Source organism: Entelurus aequoreus, linkage group LG03 (assembly GCF_033978785.1).
Source record: "Entelurus aequoreus isolate RoL-2023_Sb linkage group LG03, RoL_Eaeq_v1.1, whole genome shotgun sequence".
NCBI lineage: Eukaryota > Metazoa > Chordata > Actinopteri > Syngnathiformes > Syngnathidae > Entelurus > Entelurus aequoreus.
Genome location: NC_084733.1, coordinates 37,201,806 through 37,217,586, shown reverse-complemented (window position 1 = coordinate 37,217,586; position 15,781 = coordinate 37,201,806). Strand labels below are relative to the sequence as shown.

Genomic DNA, 15,781 nt, shown 5'->3' with positions numbered 1-15,781 from the left:
CAAGTAAGTCCTCCTTGTTGTGTTGCTACAGCCAGCCGCTAATACACCGATCCCACCTACAACTTTCTTCTTTGCAAACTCCATTGTTCATTAAACAAATTGCAAAAGATTCACCAAGATTCACCAACACAGATGTCCAGAATACTGTGGAATTGTTCGATGAAAACAGAGCAGTTTGTATGGTGACACATTGGGTACGAATACTTCCGTTGCCGTCGTGACGTCACGCGCATACGTCATCATACATAGACGTTTCCAACCGGAAGTTTAGCGGGAAATTTAAAATTGCACTTTATAAGTTAACCCGGCCGTATTGGCATGTGTTGCAATGTTAAGATTTCATCATTGATATATAAACTATCAGACTGCGTGGTCGGTAGTAGTGGGTTTCAGTAGGCCTTTAATGTAGACAGGGTCTTAAAGAGGCACCCTGAGGATCGCCTCAGTTTTGTAAATCACAAGTTTGGACCCCCGTCTATGTTTGCTAGCAAGGTTAAAATGTCAATACAATACTGCCAAGGTGTTTACAGTGCTCCAAGTTCCTCTATACAGCAGGAGCACTCTTGTGTTTTTAGGAATTGGCTGCAAAAATGTCATGAACTGAAGTCAATTGAATAGCCCTGCTGTAGGCTAAATGTGAGTATCTGTGGATATTGAAATTCTATGCTGCATTTGTATTTATACTTACACTCTAATTCAGGGGTGTCAAACTCAAATACAGAGTGGGCCAAAATTTAAAACTGAACAAAGCCGCGGGCCAAGGTTGAACAAATTAACCTTTTAATAGGGACCCAAACAAGTTTTGCATTGAATATTGAACAAGCAAGGCTTATATAACTTTATAGTGACATGCAAAATCGAGTTTCAAATAATAATAATAATAATTAAAAAATATCAATGGCATATCAAATACAATTTAAATAAAAATTGAATGCCTCTTTCCTATTTGCAGCCTTCTGAGGTAAATATCAACATAAACTTTTTCCACAGGCTAATACATTTGGAAATAAAATAACAATGAATAAACCAACCATTCAGGACTTTAAACTGCTCAGTTTGCAACACACTGATCTAATCTGATGTGCCCAAGCCAGATACCTGCCATCTTTTCTTGGATGCTAGTTCATTAATGTCAGGGCTCAGGCTTTGAGCTGAGGCAACCTTCATTATCGAACGAACGTGTTCATCAGTCATTATATCTCGTAGTCCACCCGGACCACAGTCTTGGGGGCGTGCCTTAAAGGCTCTGCCTTTAACGTCCTCTATGAGCTGTCGTCACGTCCGCTTTTCGTCCATTTTAACAACGTGCCGGCCCAGTCACAAGATATGTGCGGCTTCTGTATGCACTTACACGTGAATGCAACGCACACTTGATCAATAGCGATACAGGTTACACACAGGGTGTCCGTATAAACAACTTTAACACTGTTAGAAATATACGCCACACTGTGAATCCACACCAAACAAGAATGACAAACACATTTCGTGAGAACATCCGCACCGTAACACAACATAAACACAACAGAAAAAATACCCAGAACCCTTTGCAGTACTAACTCTTCCGGGACGCTACAAAATACACCCCCGCTACCACCAAACCCTCTGGGTATTTGTTCTGTTGTGTTTATGTTGTGTTACGGTGCAAATGTTCTCCCGAAATGTGTTTGTCATTCTTGTTTGGTGTGGGTTCACAGTGTGGCGTATATTTCTAACAGTGTTAAAGTTGTTTATACGGCCACGCTCAGTGTAACCTGTATCGCTGTTGATCAAGTATGCGTTGCATTCACTTGTGTGTGCGTGCAGAAGCCGCACATATTACGTGACTGGGCCAGCACTCGTTGGACTGGATGAAAAGCGGACGTGACGATTTTCGGGAGGGGCACTGAAATTTGGGAGTCTCCCGGGAGGGTTGGCAAGTATGAGAATTAGTGGTGAATGCGGGTTTACCGCGGCACCGCCGCTGTATTTAATCGGCGGGCCAGCTCTAGTGTTAATTTCATATTGCCTCAAGGGCCAGAGTTTGACACCCATGCTCTAATTGCACAATATTGACGGGGGGCTGAATTTTATTTCATTGTTATTCAGGTTGTAGTTACGATGCGTAATCAACAAAATGTGCCTCAGCCAGAATGGAGAAACTCTACGGTAGGGCTTCTCGATTTTGAGGAAATACCTAATTATTTTCTCTTCAAAGTTGAGATTGCCATTCAATGTGCTATTGTTTTGTATTATACATAAAAATGTACAAAACTGCAAAAATAAGTGAAGAAGGACATGTTACTTTTAAACTGTCAATTAACATATTCTTGTCTCAAAGTGCCACACATCACACAATATACAATCTGTCCAAATCCATCTGTGGTACGCCAAATGAATTGCTTAATTAAATATTCAAACACAGTGTTACTGTTCAAACTGTGTGTAATGTTACAGTGGCCACAAATATTAAATATACTTAAGTAAAACATCTGCCTTGTTTTTGATGAATATTCAGGCCTACTACGATACTGTATGTTTAATGTTGGTCATTACGGTGGTACTTGGAGAGCCAAGTGTTTTCTGAGGTGGTACTTGGTGACAAAAGTTTCAGACAGCATGCTGTGTAGCTCGGTTGGTAGAGTGGCCGTGCCAGCAACTTGAGGGTTCCAGGTTCGAGCCCCGTTTCCGCCATCCAAGCTACTGCCGTTGTGTCCTTGGGCAAGACACTTTACCCACCTGCTCCCAGTGCCACCCACACTGGTTTAAATGTAACTTAGATATTGGGTTTCCCTATGTAAAAGGGCTTTGAGTCACTAGAGAAAAGCACTATATAAATATAATTCACTTCACTTCTGTTAAACTAAAGAAATAATCTATAAAAACTGTACAGTGTTTATAATGTATTGTAATTGCAGTATATGATAATATTGCCAAGTAACCATTTAAAAGGATATACACTTTTATTTCTCATTACTGTAGAATTTTTAAAATTGTACTGTAATTGGAAGGTTGGAACTTTATCCTAAATGACTAAACAAACAACAAATAAAATGGACTCATGGTCGGTCAGGTAATTGCACAGATTGAAACCTGGATGTTGATTAATGGTGCAGCCCTACTGCATGGCTACAAAGTGGCTCGGCCCAGCTACCAGACTGGAGACATAAACACAACTTAGGTCCCCACATGGAAATCCGACGAGACTGTGAAATGTTTTAGGTCTGATCTCACTCTTCCCAGCATCCTCCCAGTCCGGCAGTCACAGGACCAGGAAGAGAGCGGATCCACTTGAATAATCAGCCTTAGCTGCTCTGGTGGTTGTCAGTCGTACCCGCCGACCTTTGTAGACTTGTTTTTTTTTTTAGTTCTTGGCCTCTTGTCACTGCTGACTCATCAGTGTGAGGCCCTGAAAGGGTTACTGTTGAGGTTGGAAGCGGGTGACGAGAGCGCCTCCCAGACCAATGAAGTCTTTGGAGAGTCAAAGTGTTGAGTAATGGACTTGTGAGAAGAAGAAGGGGATCGGGTTGGGGAGCGTTTGTGGTTTTACTCCAGCAGGTTGCAACACGCCATTGTGCCTTTTCCCATCAATGCCCCCCAGCCCCCACACCCTCTTCTCCTTCCAGACAGCACATTCCATCTCTTATCAATAAATAAGACATGCACCACTTTTTCCACACCTATAATGTTATTTTTGAATGTTTTTTTAACAAGGTTGCATCACATCGGCAATTTATGTTAAGCTTTTTCTGTGCTACCATCTAAATCTTAATATCACATTTTAATACAAGAAGTTGATTAACACACACATGTTGTGTCAAGTATAATCACAGACAAATAAAAGTGACTTGTCAGCGTTGAGGCTGCAGGTGCAGCAAGGGTCACATGCTACAGCACCCCCTACTGGTGATGAGTGTAGAACATTATTTTTGTTTAGTCTCTTTTAGAATTAGAAGTCAGTCCAAATATTTGACTTATTTCAACCCTCAGGGGATAAAGGCTGACTTTCTTGGCCTTTCAGTAAAAAGTTGCTGTATTTTTGGATGTAATATGTGTTGCATCCTTCCCTTATTGATTTTTTTTGTTCCATGTTTAAATTTGAAATATCAATGTATAATGTCTTCACTGGCTCGAACAGGACATAATTATTTTTTTTAAATTGGATTTTTTTATTTTTAGTTTTTTTCTCAAATCTCTCAATCAACTTAGGCCCTGAACAAAAATATAAATATATTTGTAATTATAACTAATGCTGCCAATATGATTATTTTTAATTAGACTAATCACATTTTTGAATTTGGATTAATCATGATTAATCACAGGTTATTAAATGTAACGTAAATTGAAAAAGACCGTTTGGACAGAAATGCAATTTTATTGTCAGAATGTCATACAAAGTAATTTTTAACATGTTTAAACTTGAATTTATTTGGTGTATGCATTGACCTGTTCACTGACTGTTTAGCAACACACACACACACATATATATATATATATATATATATATAATACATACATATACATGTGTGTGTATATATATAATTATGTATATATATATATATATATATATTAATATAAATGTGTGTGTGTTTGTGTATAATTTTAGTGATTAATTGCATGAGTAACTCGTTATTTTTGTAACCCTTTGAAGGCATTTATCAAATCATGTCAGTTTTCTTTTAATACAAGTAGTATAAACTTTCTTATTTCAACTGGTGACATTATCTAATCAAAAGGCATTCAAAGAGACCCAAATTAAAACTCAAATAAATATGTTTGATAATTTGTGTTTGAGACTAAGGTCTATTGTAAAATTTGATTTAAAAATGTTTTTTTAAAATCCAAATATTTTTTACGCCATTTAAAATCGTAAGGACTTTTACTTCCTGTTTAGCTTTGGTTTATTTATTCATACAGCACACATTTAAAACGGCCACTACTGCCTTAAAGTACTGTATCAGTAACAAAAAAAAAATCACACATATATAACATAGTATAAAAACACAGCTAAATACACCAATCAAAAAAATTTGAAAAATAAAATAGGTAGTAGAAATAAAATGAGGAATATACATAAATTAGCAAAAACGCATAAATAAAATCATACAGGTATCCATTAAAAATGTCCAGCTCAGCTTGTTAAACACCAGCGCAAGTAAGTTAGCTACGATCACATCATCAAGTAAGAAAATCCTAATTGAATGTTCCTACAGGGTTACTTTATTTCAGTGGAAATCATTTGAAGTCAGTGAAGCCAGTGCACATCAGTGCTTACGGATTATAATAAAGGTTATCCATATATTTATGTAAATGGTCCAAATACTGTTGAACTACTGAAAACTGAAGTAATCAAAATAAAACAGCTGAAATTCCAAAATGGCAAATACCAGATATTACACATATTGTGTAGTATTGTATGCTATAGTGAAATGTACAGTAGCATTGCAAGACTTGAAATAACATTGATGTCTTCTCAGGGTGCAGGAGACAGCTTCATCGGAGCACTGGCATTTTACATGGCTCATTATCCCACGATGCCATTGGAGGAGGCGGCCCGCAGAGCAGGTCAAGTGGCAGGAGCGAGCGTGCAGGCCATGGGCACTCAGACCTCTTTTCCACACAGGCAGGACTTAGCAGCCCAGCTCTTTTAAGAGCAGCAATACAGATATGCATCATGGGCTCTGAACTGGACCTAAACATGCCTTTTTTAGTCTTATGAGCCATTTAAACAAATATTGAAGGACCAATAACGTTGTTTATAGAGCATACAGAGTAACATTATTGTGTATGATGTGGCACAAGCTGAAGTAACACACAGGCATTCATTTGAATAGTTTTACTTGTAGCATGGTGAGATTTATAGGCAATGAAGTGACTTACTCTAATGTTGAACAATAAAAGCATGACTGGTGGTGATGGCACACCAAGTGAATAAAAATGTTACATTAACATCTTTTGTGGTGCTTTTATTTTTGGAGTCAGGTGTCGCGGGGAAGAGTGGTCGTATAAAACCCAGCGCAGACGAACACATCTTCTCTTCCAGCCTACAAATATGACAATGTCAGTTTGAAATAGTGCAGATTAACTGTCCATATATTCCACTTCATGTTTAGATGGATTTGATCTTCTTCTTCTCAAAGAACAGGACATGCTTGTTCACTGCAAAAAAACAAAAGGAAATGTAAAATGTACGGTAATGACACAGAATGATTACAGTGGGGGGAATAATTATTAGATTTCATAACCTTATTAAACGTTATATTGTTAGTTTACTTTTCTGTGAAACAAAATTTTCCAGACTGATATAAAAAATGTCCACTATGGAGGACATTTATAATGTAAAAAGTTGAAATGCACTAAACTGTACAATATTGTTTTACACGTGTTACACTGCATGTTTACAATGTCACTTTAAAGACATCAACTGTAAGTTATTATTTTAAATATTCCCTTGACACAGTATATGTCCCAATACAATTATTTACTTAGAAGTACACTATGTTGCCAAAAGTATTTGGCCACCTGCCTTGACTCACACATGAACTTGAAGTGCCATCCCATTCCTAACCCATAGGGTTCAATATGATGTCGGTCCACCTTTTGCAGCTATTACAGCTTTAAGTCTTCTGGGAAGGCTGTCCACAAGGTTGCGGAGTGTGTTTATAAGAATTTTCCACCATCCTTCCAAAAGCGCATTGGTGAGGTCACACACTGATGTTGGTTGAGAAGGCCTGGCTCTCAGTCTCCGTTCTAATTCATCCCAAAGGTGTTCTATCGGGTTCAGGTCAGGACTCTGTGCAGGCCACTCAAGTTCATCCACACTAGACTCTGTCATCCATGTCTTTATGGACCTTGCTTTGTGCACTGGTGCACAGTCATGTGGGAAGAGGAAGGGGCCCGCTCCAAACTGTTCCCACAATGTTGGGAGCATGGAATTGTCCAAAATGTTTTGGTATCCTGGAGCATTCAAAGTTCCTTTCACTGGAACCAAGCCAAACTCCTGAAAAACAACCCCACACCATAATTCCTCCTCCACCAAATTTTACACTCTGCACAATGCAGTTCCATATGTACCGTTCTCCAGGAAACCTCCAAACCCAGACTCGTCCATCAGATTGCCAGGAAAAGCATGATTCATCACTCCAGAGAAGGCGTCTCCATTGCTCTAGAGTCCAGTGGCGACGTGCTTTACACCACTGCATCCGACGCTCTGCATTGGACTTGGTGATGTATGGCTTAGATGCAGCTGCCATGGAAACCCATTGCATGGAGCTTTCTGCGTACTGTACGTGGGCTAATTGGAAGGTCACATGAAGTGCAGAAAGTCTTTGCACTATGCACTTCAGCATTCGCTGACCTGTCAGTTTACGTGGCCGACCACTTCGTGGCTGAGTTACTGTTGTTCCCAAACTCTTCCATTATCTTATAATAAAGCCCACAGTTGACTTTGGAATATTTAGGAGCGAGGACATTTCATGACTGGATTTGTTGCACAGGTGGCATTCTATGACAGTTCCACACTGGAAATCACTGAGCTCCTGAGAGCAGCCCATTCTTTCACAAATGTTTGTAGAAACAGTCTCCATGCCTAAGTGCTTGATTTTATACACCTGTGGCCGGGCCAAGTGATTAGGACACCTGATTCTGATCATTTGGATGGGTGGCCAAATACTTTTGGCAATATAATGTACTTGTTTGTAGTAAAAAAATGCAATTACAGTAAGTGTATTTATCCTAAACTTTCCTTTTATATGGCATTTTTACCAATCTTTCTTTTTTGGACATATACCACAATATTGTACTGTGGCTCTAATACCGTGATAATATCGCAACGTGAGATTTGATAATGTTACATCCCTAATGTCAACCGATAACTACAACTTTCTCTGTTGTTTGGTGTTATTGGTAATGTTTTAATGTGTTTAAATGACATTTGTGGTTATTATGATCAACCCAGACAGCTCGAAGAGGCAACATAGGTCCCCTCTCTAATGGGCTAATCACGCATAGGAGGGGGCATAGAGGTCGGATGCAGTGTGAGCTGGGCAGCAGCCAGAGTCAGGGACCTTGGCGGTCCAATCAGAGTACAGCTCAGAGTACCCGCCCTTTTTGGATTCACTAGAGAGAGTACTAGAGTGCTCCCTCGGGTGATTCCCTTGTTCTACTGGGGGACTTCAATGCTCACATTGGCAACGACTGTGAAATCTGGAGAGGCGTGATTGGGAGGAATCTGAACCCGGGGGATGTTTTGTTATTGGACTTTTGTGCTCGTCACAGATTGTCCATAACCAACACCATATTCGAACCTAAGGTTGTCCATATGTGCAATTGGCTCCAGGACACCCTAGGCCACAGTTCAATGACCGACTTTGTGGTTGTGTCATCGGATTAGCGGTCTCATGTTTTGGACATTCGGGTGAAGAGAGCGGCGGAGCTTTCTACCACCTGGTGGTGAGTTGGCTCCAATGGTGGGGGAGGATGCCGGACAGACCTGGCAGGCCCAAACACATTGTGAGGGTCTGCCGGAAACGTCTTGCACAGAGTGTTTCAATTCCCACCTCCAGAAGGACTTTGAACATGTCACGAGGGAGGCACTAGACATTGAGTCCGTGTAGACTATAATAACTTCCTGACGACTTCAAAGCGATTCTGGACCACCATCCGCCGCCTTGGGAGGGGAAAGCAATGCACTGTCAACACCGTGTATGGTGGGGATGGTGTGCTGCTGACCTCGACTCAGGATGTTGTGGATCGGTGGAGAGAATACTTCGAATACCTCCTCAATCCCACCTACACGTCTTCCTAGGAGGAAGCAGTGCCTGGGGAATCTGTGGTGGGCTCTCCTATTTCTGGGACTGAGGTTGCAAAGGTAGTTAAAAAGCTCCTCAGTAGCAAGGCCCCGGGGGTGGATGAGATCCGCCCAGAGTTCATTGATGCTCTGGATGCTGTGGGGCTGTCTTGGTTGACAAGACTGCAACATTGCGTGGACGTTGGGGGCGGTACCTCTGGATTGGCAGACCGAGGTGGTGGTTCCTCTCTTTAAAAAGGGGAACCGGAGGGTGTGTGCCAACTATCGTGGGACCACAGTTCTCAGCCTTTTCGGTAAGGTCTACTCAGGTATGCTGGAGAAGAGGCTATGCCGAACAGTCAAAACGCGGATTCAGGAGTATCAATGTGGTTTTCATCCTGGTCGTGGAACTGTGGACCAGCTCTATACTCTCGGCAGGGTCCTTGAGGGTGCATAGGCGTTTTCCCCGCCAGTCTACATGTGCTTTGTGGACTTGGAAAAGGCATTCGATAGTGTCCCTCGGGAAGTCCTGTGGGGAGTTCTGAGAGATTATGAGGTATCAGACTGTCTGATTGTGGCGGTCCGCTCCCTGTATGATTGGTGTCAGAGCTTGGTCTGCATTGCCGGCAGTAAGTCGGACCCGTTTTCAGGGTTGGACTCCACCAGGGCTTCCCTTTGTCATCAATTCTATTCATAACTTTTATATACAGAATTTCTAGACGCGGTCAGGGCGTTGAGGGGATCCGGTTTGGTGGCTGCAGGATTAGGTCTCAGCTTTTCGCAGATGATGTGGTCCTGATAGCCTCATCTGGCCAGGATCTTTAGCTCTCACTGGATCGGTTCGCAGCGGAGTGTGAAGCGACTGGGATGAGAATCATCCCCTCCAGGTCCGAATCCATGGTTCTCGCCCGGAAACGGGTGCAGTGCCATCTCCTGGTTGGGGAGGAGATCTTGCCTAAAGTGGAGGAGTTCAAATATCTTGGAGTCTTGTTTACGAGTGAGGGAAGAGTGGATCGTTAGATTGACGGGCGGATCGGTGCGGCGTCTGCAGTCATGCGAACACTGTTTCGATCCATTGTGGTAAAGAAGGAGCTGAGCCGGAAGGCAAAGCTCTCAATTTACCTGTAGATCTACGTTAGCATCCTCACCTATGGTCATGAGCTTTGGGTTATAACCGAAACGACAAGATCACGGGTACAAGCGGCCGAAATGAGTGTCCTCCGTCGTGTGGCGGGGCTCTCCCTTGAAGATAGGGTAAGAAGCTATGTCATTTGGGAGGAGCGCAAAGTAAAGTCGTTGCTCCTCCACATCGAAAGGAGCTAGATGAGGTGGTTCAAGCATATGGTCAGGATGCCCCCAGGACGCCTCCCTGGGGAGGTGTTTAGGGAATGGGGAAGATCCAGGGCACGATGGGGAGACTATGTCTCCTGGCTGGCCTGGGAACACTTCAGGATCCCACGGGAGGGGCTGGACTATGTGGCTGGGGAGAGGGAAGTCTGGGCTTCTCTTCTTAGGCTGCTGCCCCTGCAACCTGACCTCAGATAAGCAGAAATGGATGGATGGATGGTTTACATGTCAATGGCAGAGTTTTCCCTTAATTGATGGTGGCACATCTCGAGGGCAAAACCATAGCCGCCACACCTCGGAAAAAAGGATGGTGTGTTTTTTTTACATGAAAACAAATCGTAATATAATGTATTGTAGCCTCCAGAAAAAACAAAAGTCTGATGGTATTTTTCTGAAAAATTTCCCTGCACAGTAGGGAAAATTTCATCTTCATCTCTGTACTTCCTCAAACACAAAACAACACTTCTTCATTCTCCGCCAATTCTCTTTCAAGCAAAGACGATGTGCTTGCGTTAATTGAAAAAAAAATAACATGAGATCCAAACCACACGAACATAAGACATTATTTTTCTTTATCCTTGTGGGGCAGACTGGCTCACGCAGACGCATCTTTTTTAATGCCACTTAAAATAAATACTGGTAACGTGTATGTATATATGTATATACAGTATATATGTGTGTTTAGCTAAAGGCTGAAAGATACTCTCGGCGCACATAGCTTGCGTCTTGCTCCTCCCCCTAGTACATACCCTTCTGCATACCTTCATGTGCACATTCAAAAAAAATCTAGCTCTGCATTAGCGTTTATTAATAATGACAAAGAAAAACAAGAAAGTCATGAAAACTTTCCACGTCCTAAAATACAATATAAAAGACAATTTCCATCAAAGCCAAAATAAAAACAATTTAATATGATGATGTATTTATTTATGTTAATTTCTTAGCATACATTGCACGTTTCTTTTGTTTATTCTTTCCTTATGGTAGTTTTCTTTAATTACTTTGTTACCAAAAATTATAGAGAAAAATATTTTTTATGTACATATTTGTATGGAGACATGTTTACTCTAATGTTCTGATTGTTTGAAATGTTTATTGAAATAAAGTTAGAAAAAAAAGAGCTCTGATTGGTCAGCTTGTTATTACATAATTTCCGAGATTGACACAGCTCAACTTTGTGAACGGTTTTGAAAAAATTTGAACATTAAAAGTGATTGTTTCAAAATGATTAGTGTGGGCTCCAATTTTAAAGGGGGAGTTGCAATCACTACTACTACACACAGGAAAACATGTGGAAGACAATTGCAAGTAGGTCCTGCCTGCGCCTACCGAAAAAAAGGTTGCAAAAGACTGACAAGAGGCTCAGTGTTCATGTAATTCTACTGTCAAATAAACATGTTTAGGTGCTGAGAACGATGCACAAAAAGAGACCTCTTGAATCCATTTTGAACACCACAGACAAAGACGTAGCAATTTATTGATGACGGCAAAGTTAATGAGATTATTTTCCATTTATCGTTCGGTTTATTGATTTATTTATCGATTTATATCAGCACAGGCCTACCATCATATAAAAATGTTGTAATGCCTCTGGACATTAATCTGAATGCATTTTAATGCCATTTAAGGCCTTCATTTTCACAAAATCCATTTAATGACTTTTAACGCTTTAGAGCAGGGGTCCCCAAACTTTTTGACTTGGGGGCCACATTGGGTTAATTTGGTCGGGGGCCGGGCTGTATATATATATATATATATATTATATATATATATATATATATATTGGCCGGGGGCCCCAACATACATACATACATACATACATACATACATACATACATACATACATACATACATACATACATACATATATATATATATATATATATATATATATATATATATATATATATATATATATATATATATACATACATACACATATACATATATATATATATATATATATATATATATATATATTAAAGTTAAAGTACCAATGATTGTCACACACACACTAGGTGTGGTGAAATTTGTCCTCTGCATTAGACCCATCCCCTTGATCACCCCCTGGGAGGTGAGGGGAGCAGTATGGGAGCAGTTTGTATTTGACTTTATTAAATGTATTTATATTAGAAACACAACATGTGTATATAACAAAGGGTGCAAAGTCTGCAGACAGTAGGAAACACATGGTTAAGTGTAGGGAGTAAAACTGATGGCAGTCTAAAGTTCAAGATTTTTGGAGCTCTTTGTTCAGTGGATTAGATGTTTGATGAAGCTCTGTGTCTATCTACCACCACTACTGTTTTCTGTTTATTTGTTACTGACTGTGGCAGGACACCTCTGCCTCTGTTTCACTTTATGTTGCTGGTAAATAATATGGTTGTAGTAGTAGGCTAAAGTTAAATTATTTAGAATGCACTAATTAAAGGGGCAGAGCTTTGAGACATTTTAGCTTTTATATTTTATAAGATATATTTTTTGTAAGAACCACAATTAATAAATATATTTCAGTGAATAACTTATTGTTTGAATCTGTATATAAATATGTACATAAAGTGTTGTAATTATATCGTAAAATGGATGGATGGATGGATGGATGGATGGATGGATGGATGGATGGACGTTTAAAACAAAACTGTTATTTTTAATTAGTAAGTATACATTTTTTGAGCCTAATTAGAGAAAATGAAATCATTGTAGTAAATTATGCAAATTACTCGATGATGTCATGTGACCACGCCCATAGCCACGCCCCCACCGCCACAGGTATCTTGGCAGTTTATGGGAAACACTGTATATATATATATATATATATATATATATATATATATATATATATATATATATATATATATATATGTCTTAATTAGATTATCCAAAAAATAGTGCTCGATACCGTGGTAGAGCGTAATATGTATGTGTGGGAAAAAAATCACAAGACTATTTCATCTCTACAGGCCTGTTTCATGAGGGGTTTTCCTCAATCCTCAGGAGATTCCTGAGGATTGAGGAAAACCCCTCATGAAACAGGCCTGTAGAGATTAAATACTCTTGTGATTTTTTCCCACACATACATATATATATATATATATATATATATATATATATGGCAACACGGTGGCAGAGGGGTTAGTGCGTCTGCCTCACAATACGAAGGTCCTGAGTAGTCGTGAGTTCAATCCCGGCCTCGGGATCTTTCTGTGTGGAGTTTGCATGTTCTCCCCGTGACTGCGTGGGTTCCCTCCGGGTACTCCGGCTTCCTCCCACCTCCAAAGACATGCACCTGGGGATAGGTTGATTGGCAACACTAAATTGGCCCTAGTGTGTGAATGTGAGTGTGAATGTTGTCTGTCTATCTGTGTTGGCCCTGCGACGAGGTGGCGACTTGTCCAGGGTGTACCCCGCCTTCCGCCTGATTGTAGCTGAGCTCCAGCGCCCCCCGCGACCCCGAAGGGAATAAGCGGTAGAAAATGGATGGATGGATATTAGGGCTGCATTTAATGATTAATTTGATAATCGATTAATCTGTCGATTATTACATCGATTAATAATCGGATAAAAGAGACAAACTACATTTCTATCCTATCCCGTATTTTATTGGAAAAAAACAGCATACTGGCACCATACTTATTTTGATTATTGTTTCTCAGCTGTTTGTAAATGTTGCAGTTTATAAATAAAGGTTTATTAAAAAAAAAAAAGTTTTTAATTAAAAAAAGAAAAAGAAGAAAAAATCTCTGCGCATGCGCATAGCATAGATCCAACGAATCGATGACTAAATTAATCGGCAACTATTTTAATAATCAATTTTAATCGATTTAATCGATTAGTTGTTGCAGCCCTAATATATATATATATATATATATATATATATATTTCTCGCACACTAATTGACTGAAAGAGCACGTACTTGCCGCACGCTCACCCGACAAACACGATGTCAGGTAGGTTATCGATGGGAAAATGCATTTTTAGACAATATGATTTGCCTCAGTAGCTAGGAGACCCTGAGAGTAAAAAGCGGTACAAAATTGATTACAAAGGACAGATTTAAGAAAATAATAATAAAAAATATATTTTTTAACTTGGGACTTCCCGCAGGCCACATTTTGGAGGCTGGCGGCCGTAGTTTGGGGGCCCCTGCTTTAGAGGGACCCGCGGAAACTCACATACACATTTACATACAAAATCCACTGTTGCCCTTTCTAGTACAACGTAGCATATAGTTGTAATCTTAATCTGTCAGTAAACTCGCTATGGAAAGTGCTAAAAACTACAACAAAGATGGCAAGGAGCAGATGCTCACAAAGTGGAGACATTTAAATAAGAGCCCCCGCAAAACGGCGCTTTCTGAAGAGACGGTCAGAAAGCAGCTTGAAGACGGCCTGTAAAACAATCTATGCAAAATTTTGACCAAAGAACCACCATTAAATGTTATGTAGACCACAAGGAAGTGTTTTAAATGTAGAAAATAAATCATAATATGGCCCCTTTATCATAAACAAGAATAAACGCGTAGATACGTATAGACTTAATAGAGCGATTGATGCCAATAAACAATAATTTCATCCATGGCATATTTTTCAACATGCATTTAATGTTAACATCTTATGCTTCGTGCTGACTATTGTGTATTGTGGTCACCGCATGTTGACAAATACTTTTGCACTGGTTTATTGGTGTTGTGTTTCAAGCATTGTTTTGCCTTACATACATACAATGCCAGTATATTTTTTATCATTTTTAAATAGCCTAAAACATGACAATACATCTTACCAATTGGATCATGTCTGAGGAGTACCAGTTTATCTTTGATACGGCTTCTCTTTGTGTTGAAGACGTAGCCTGACCCCGCAGCACTCAGCATCTGCACCAGGATGCTCCTGGCAGAATACACAAAATAAACGTTACATTTTCGCGTCATGTGTAAAACCTAATTAAAGAACAAGAGTTGATCTTTTTTTTTTTTTTACTTACTTTGATTTTGCCTTGGCCACTGAAAATTAAGAAGAGTCAGTCATATTAGTGATGCCGAGCAACATGATGGTCCCAATCGAGCTGGGTATTCATGTTTTACTTTTTGAAGACGATTCGCGTCTTGTTAAAGCTAAAAAATAATGAACTACAACAATAACCATGCAGGGAAAACGTGTCGACAACAAAACAAGGTAGTGTTGTTTTGTGCTTCTGCTGTGTTGAATACAAGTATTTAGCATGTATGCTAGCTTGACAGGTACGTTGAATATACGTTCCACGAATTGTTAAATAGTATGTAAAAGTGTTGTATACTCACAGTTTACAGAAGTAAGGAACATTTTTGACCAAAAAATTAGCAAGACCTGTTGTTTAGTACGTAATAATAAAGCATTAGTCTACTGTATTTGCCAAACTGGGAAGTCACATTGAGATGTACACTTCCGGGTCAGCACTGACGTGCGCTTCATTTCAAAGTTATACTTCCGCTTAGCAAAAATGTTTTTTGTTTTTTTTAAATCAACGTACTAATTCCTATTATAATTCATTTGAACAAATAACAACACTCACACAATATAAATCATGTATTAAAAAAACATTGCATATGATTTAACATGTCAAGTGTTACAATACTTTGATTGATTGATTGAGACTTGTATTAGTAGGTTGCACAGTGAAGTACATATTCCGTAC

General features: G+C 39.7%; 2 protein-coding genes across 5 annotated transcripts in view; one reads left to right on the top strand and one right to left on the bottom strand.

Moving 5' to 3' along the window:
* The window catches only part of rbks (ribokinase), a 118,716-nt gene extending 112,806 nt beyond the window's left edge, over positions 1-5,910 (top strand). For all 4 annotated transcript variants that reach the window (XM_062041743.1, XM_062041740.1, XM_062041741.1 and 1 more), the window contains one exon: positions 5,454-5,910. In XM_062041743.1, coding sequence (XP_061897727.1) covers positions 5,454-5,627 — 174 coding nt within the window. In that variant the 3' untranslated portion in view covers positions 5,628-5,910. The remainder of the gene's footprint in view (positions 1-5,453) is intronic.
* mrpl33 (mitochondrial ribosomal protein L33) lies at positions 5,798-15,551 on the bottom strand. The gene is made up of 4 exons (XM_062041744.1): positions 15,408-15,551; positions 15,092-15,110; positions 14,891-14,997; positions 5,798-6,135 (listed from the first exon to the last, which is right to left on the bottom strand). The coding sequence occupies exons 1-4, from the start codon at positions 15,427-15,429 to the stop codon at positions 6,086-6,088; spliced, it is 198 nt and encodes a 65-aa protein (XP_061897728.1). The 5' UTR covers positions 15,430-15,551; the 3' UTR covers positions 5,798-6,085.
* Between the last annotated feature and the right edge of the window lie 230 nt (positions 15,552-15,781).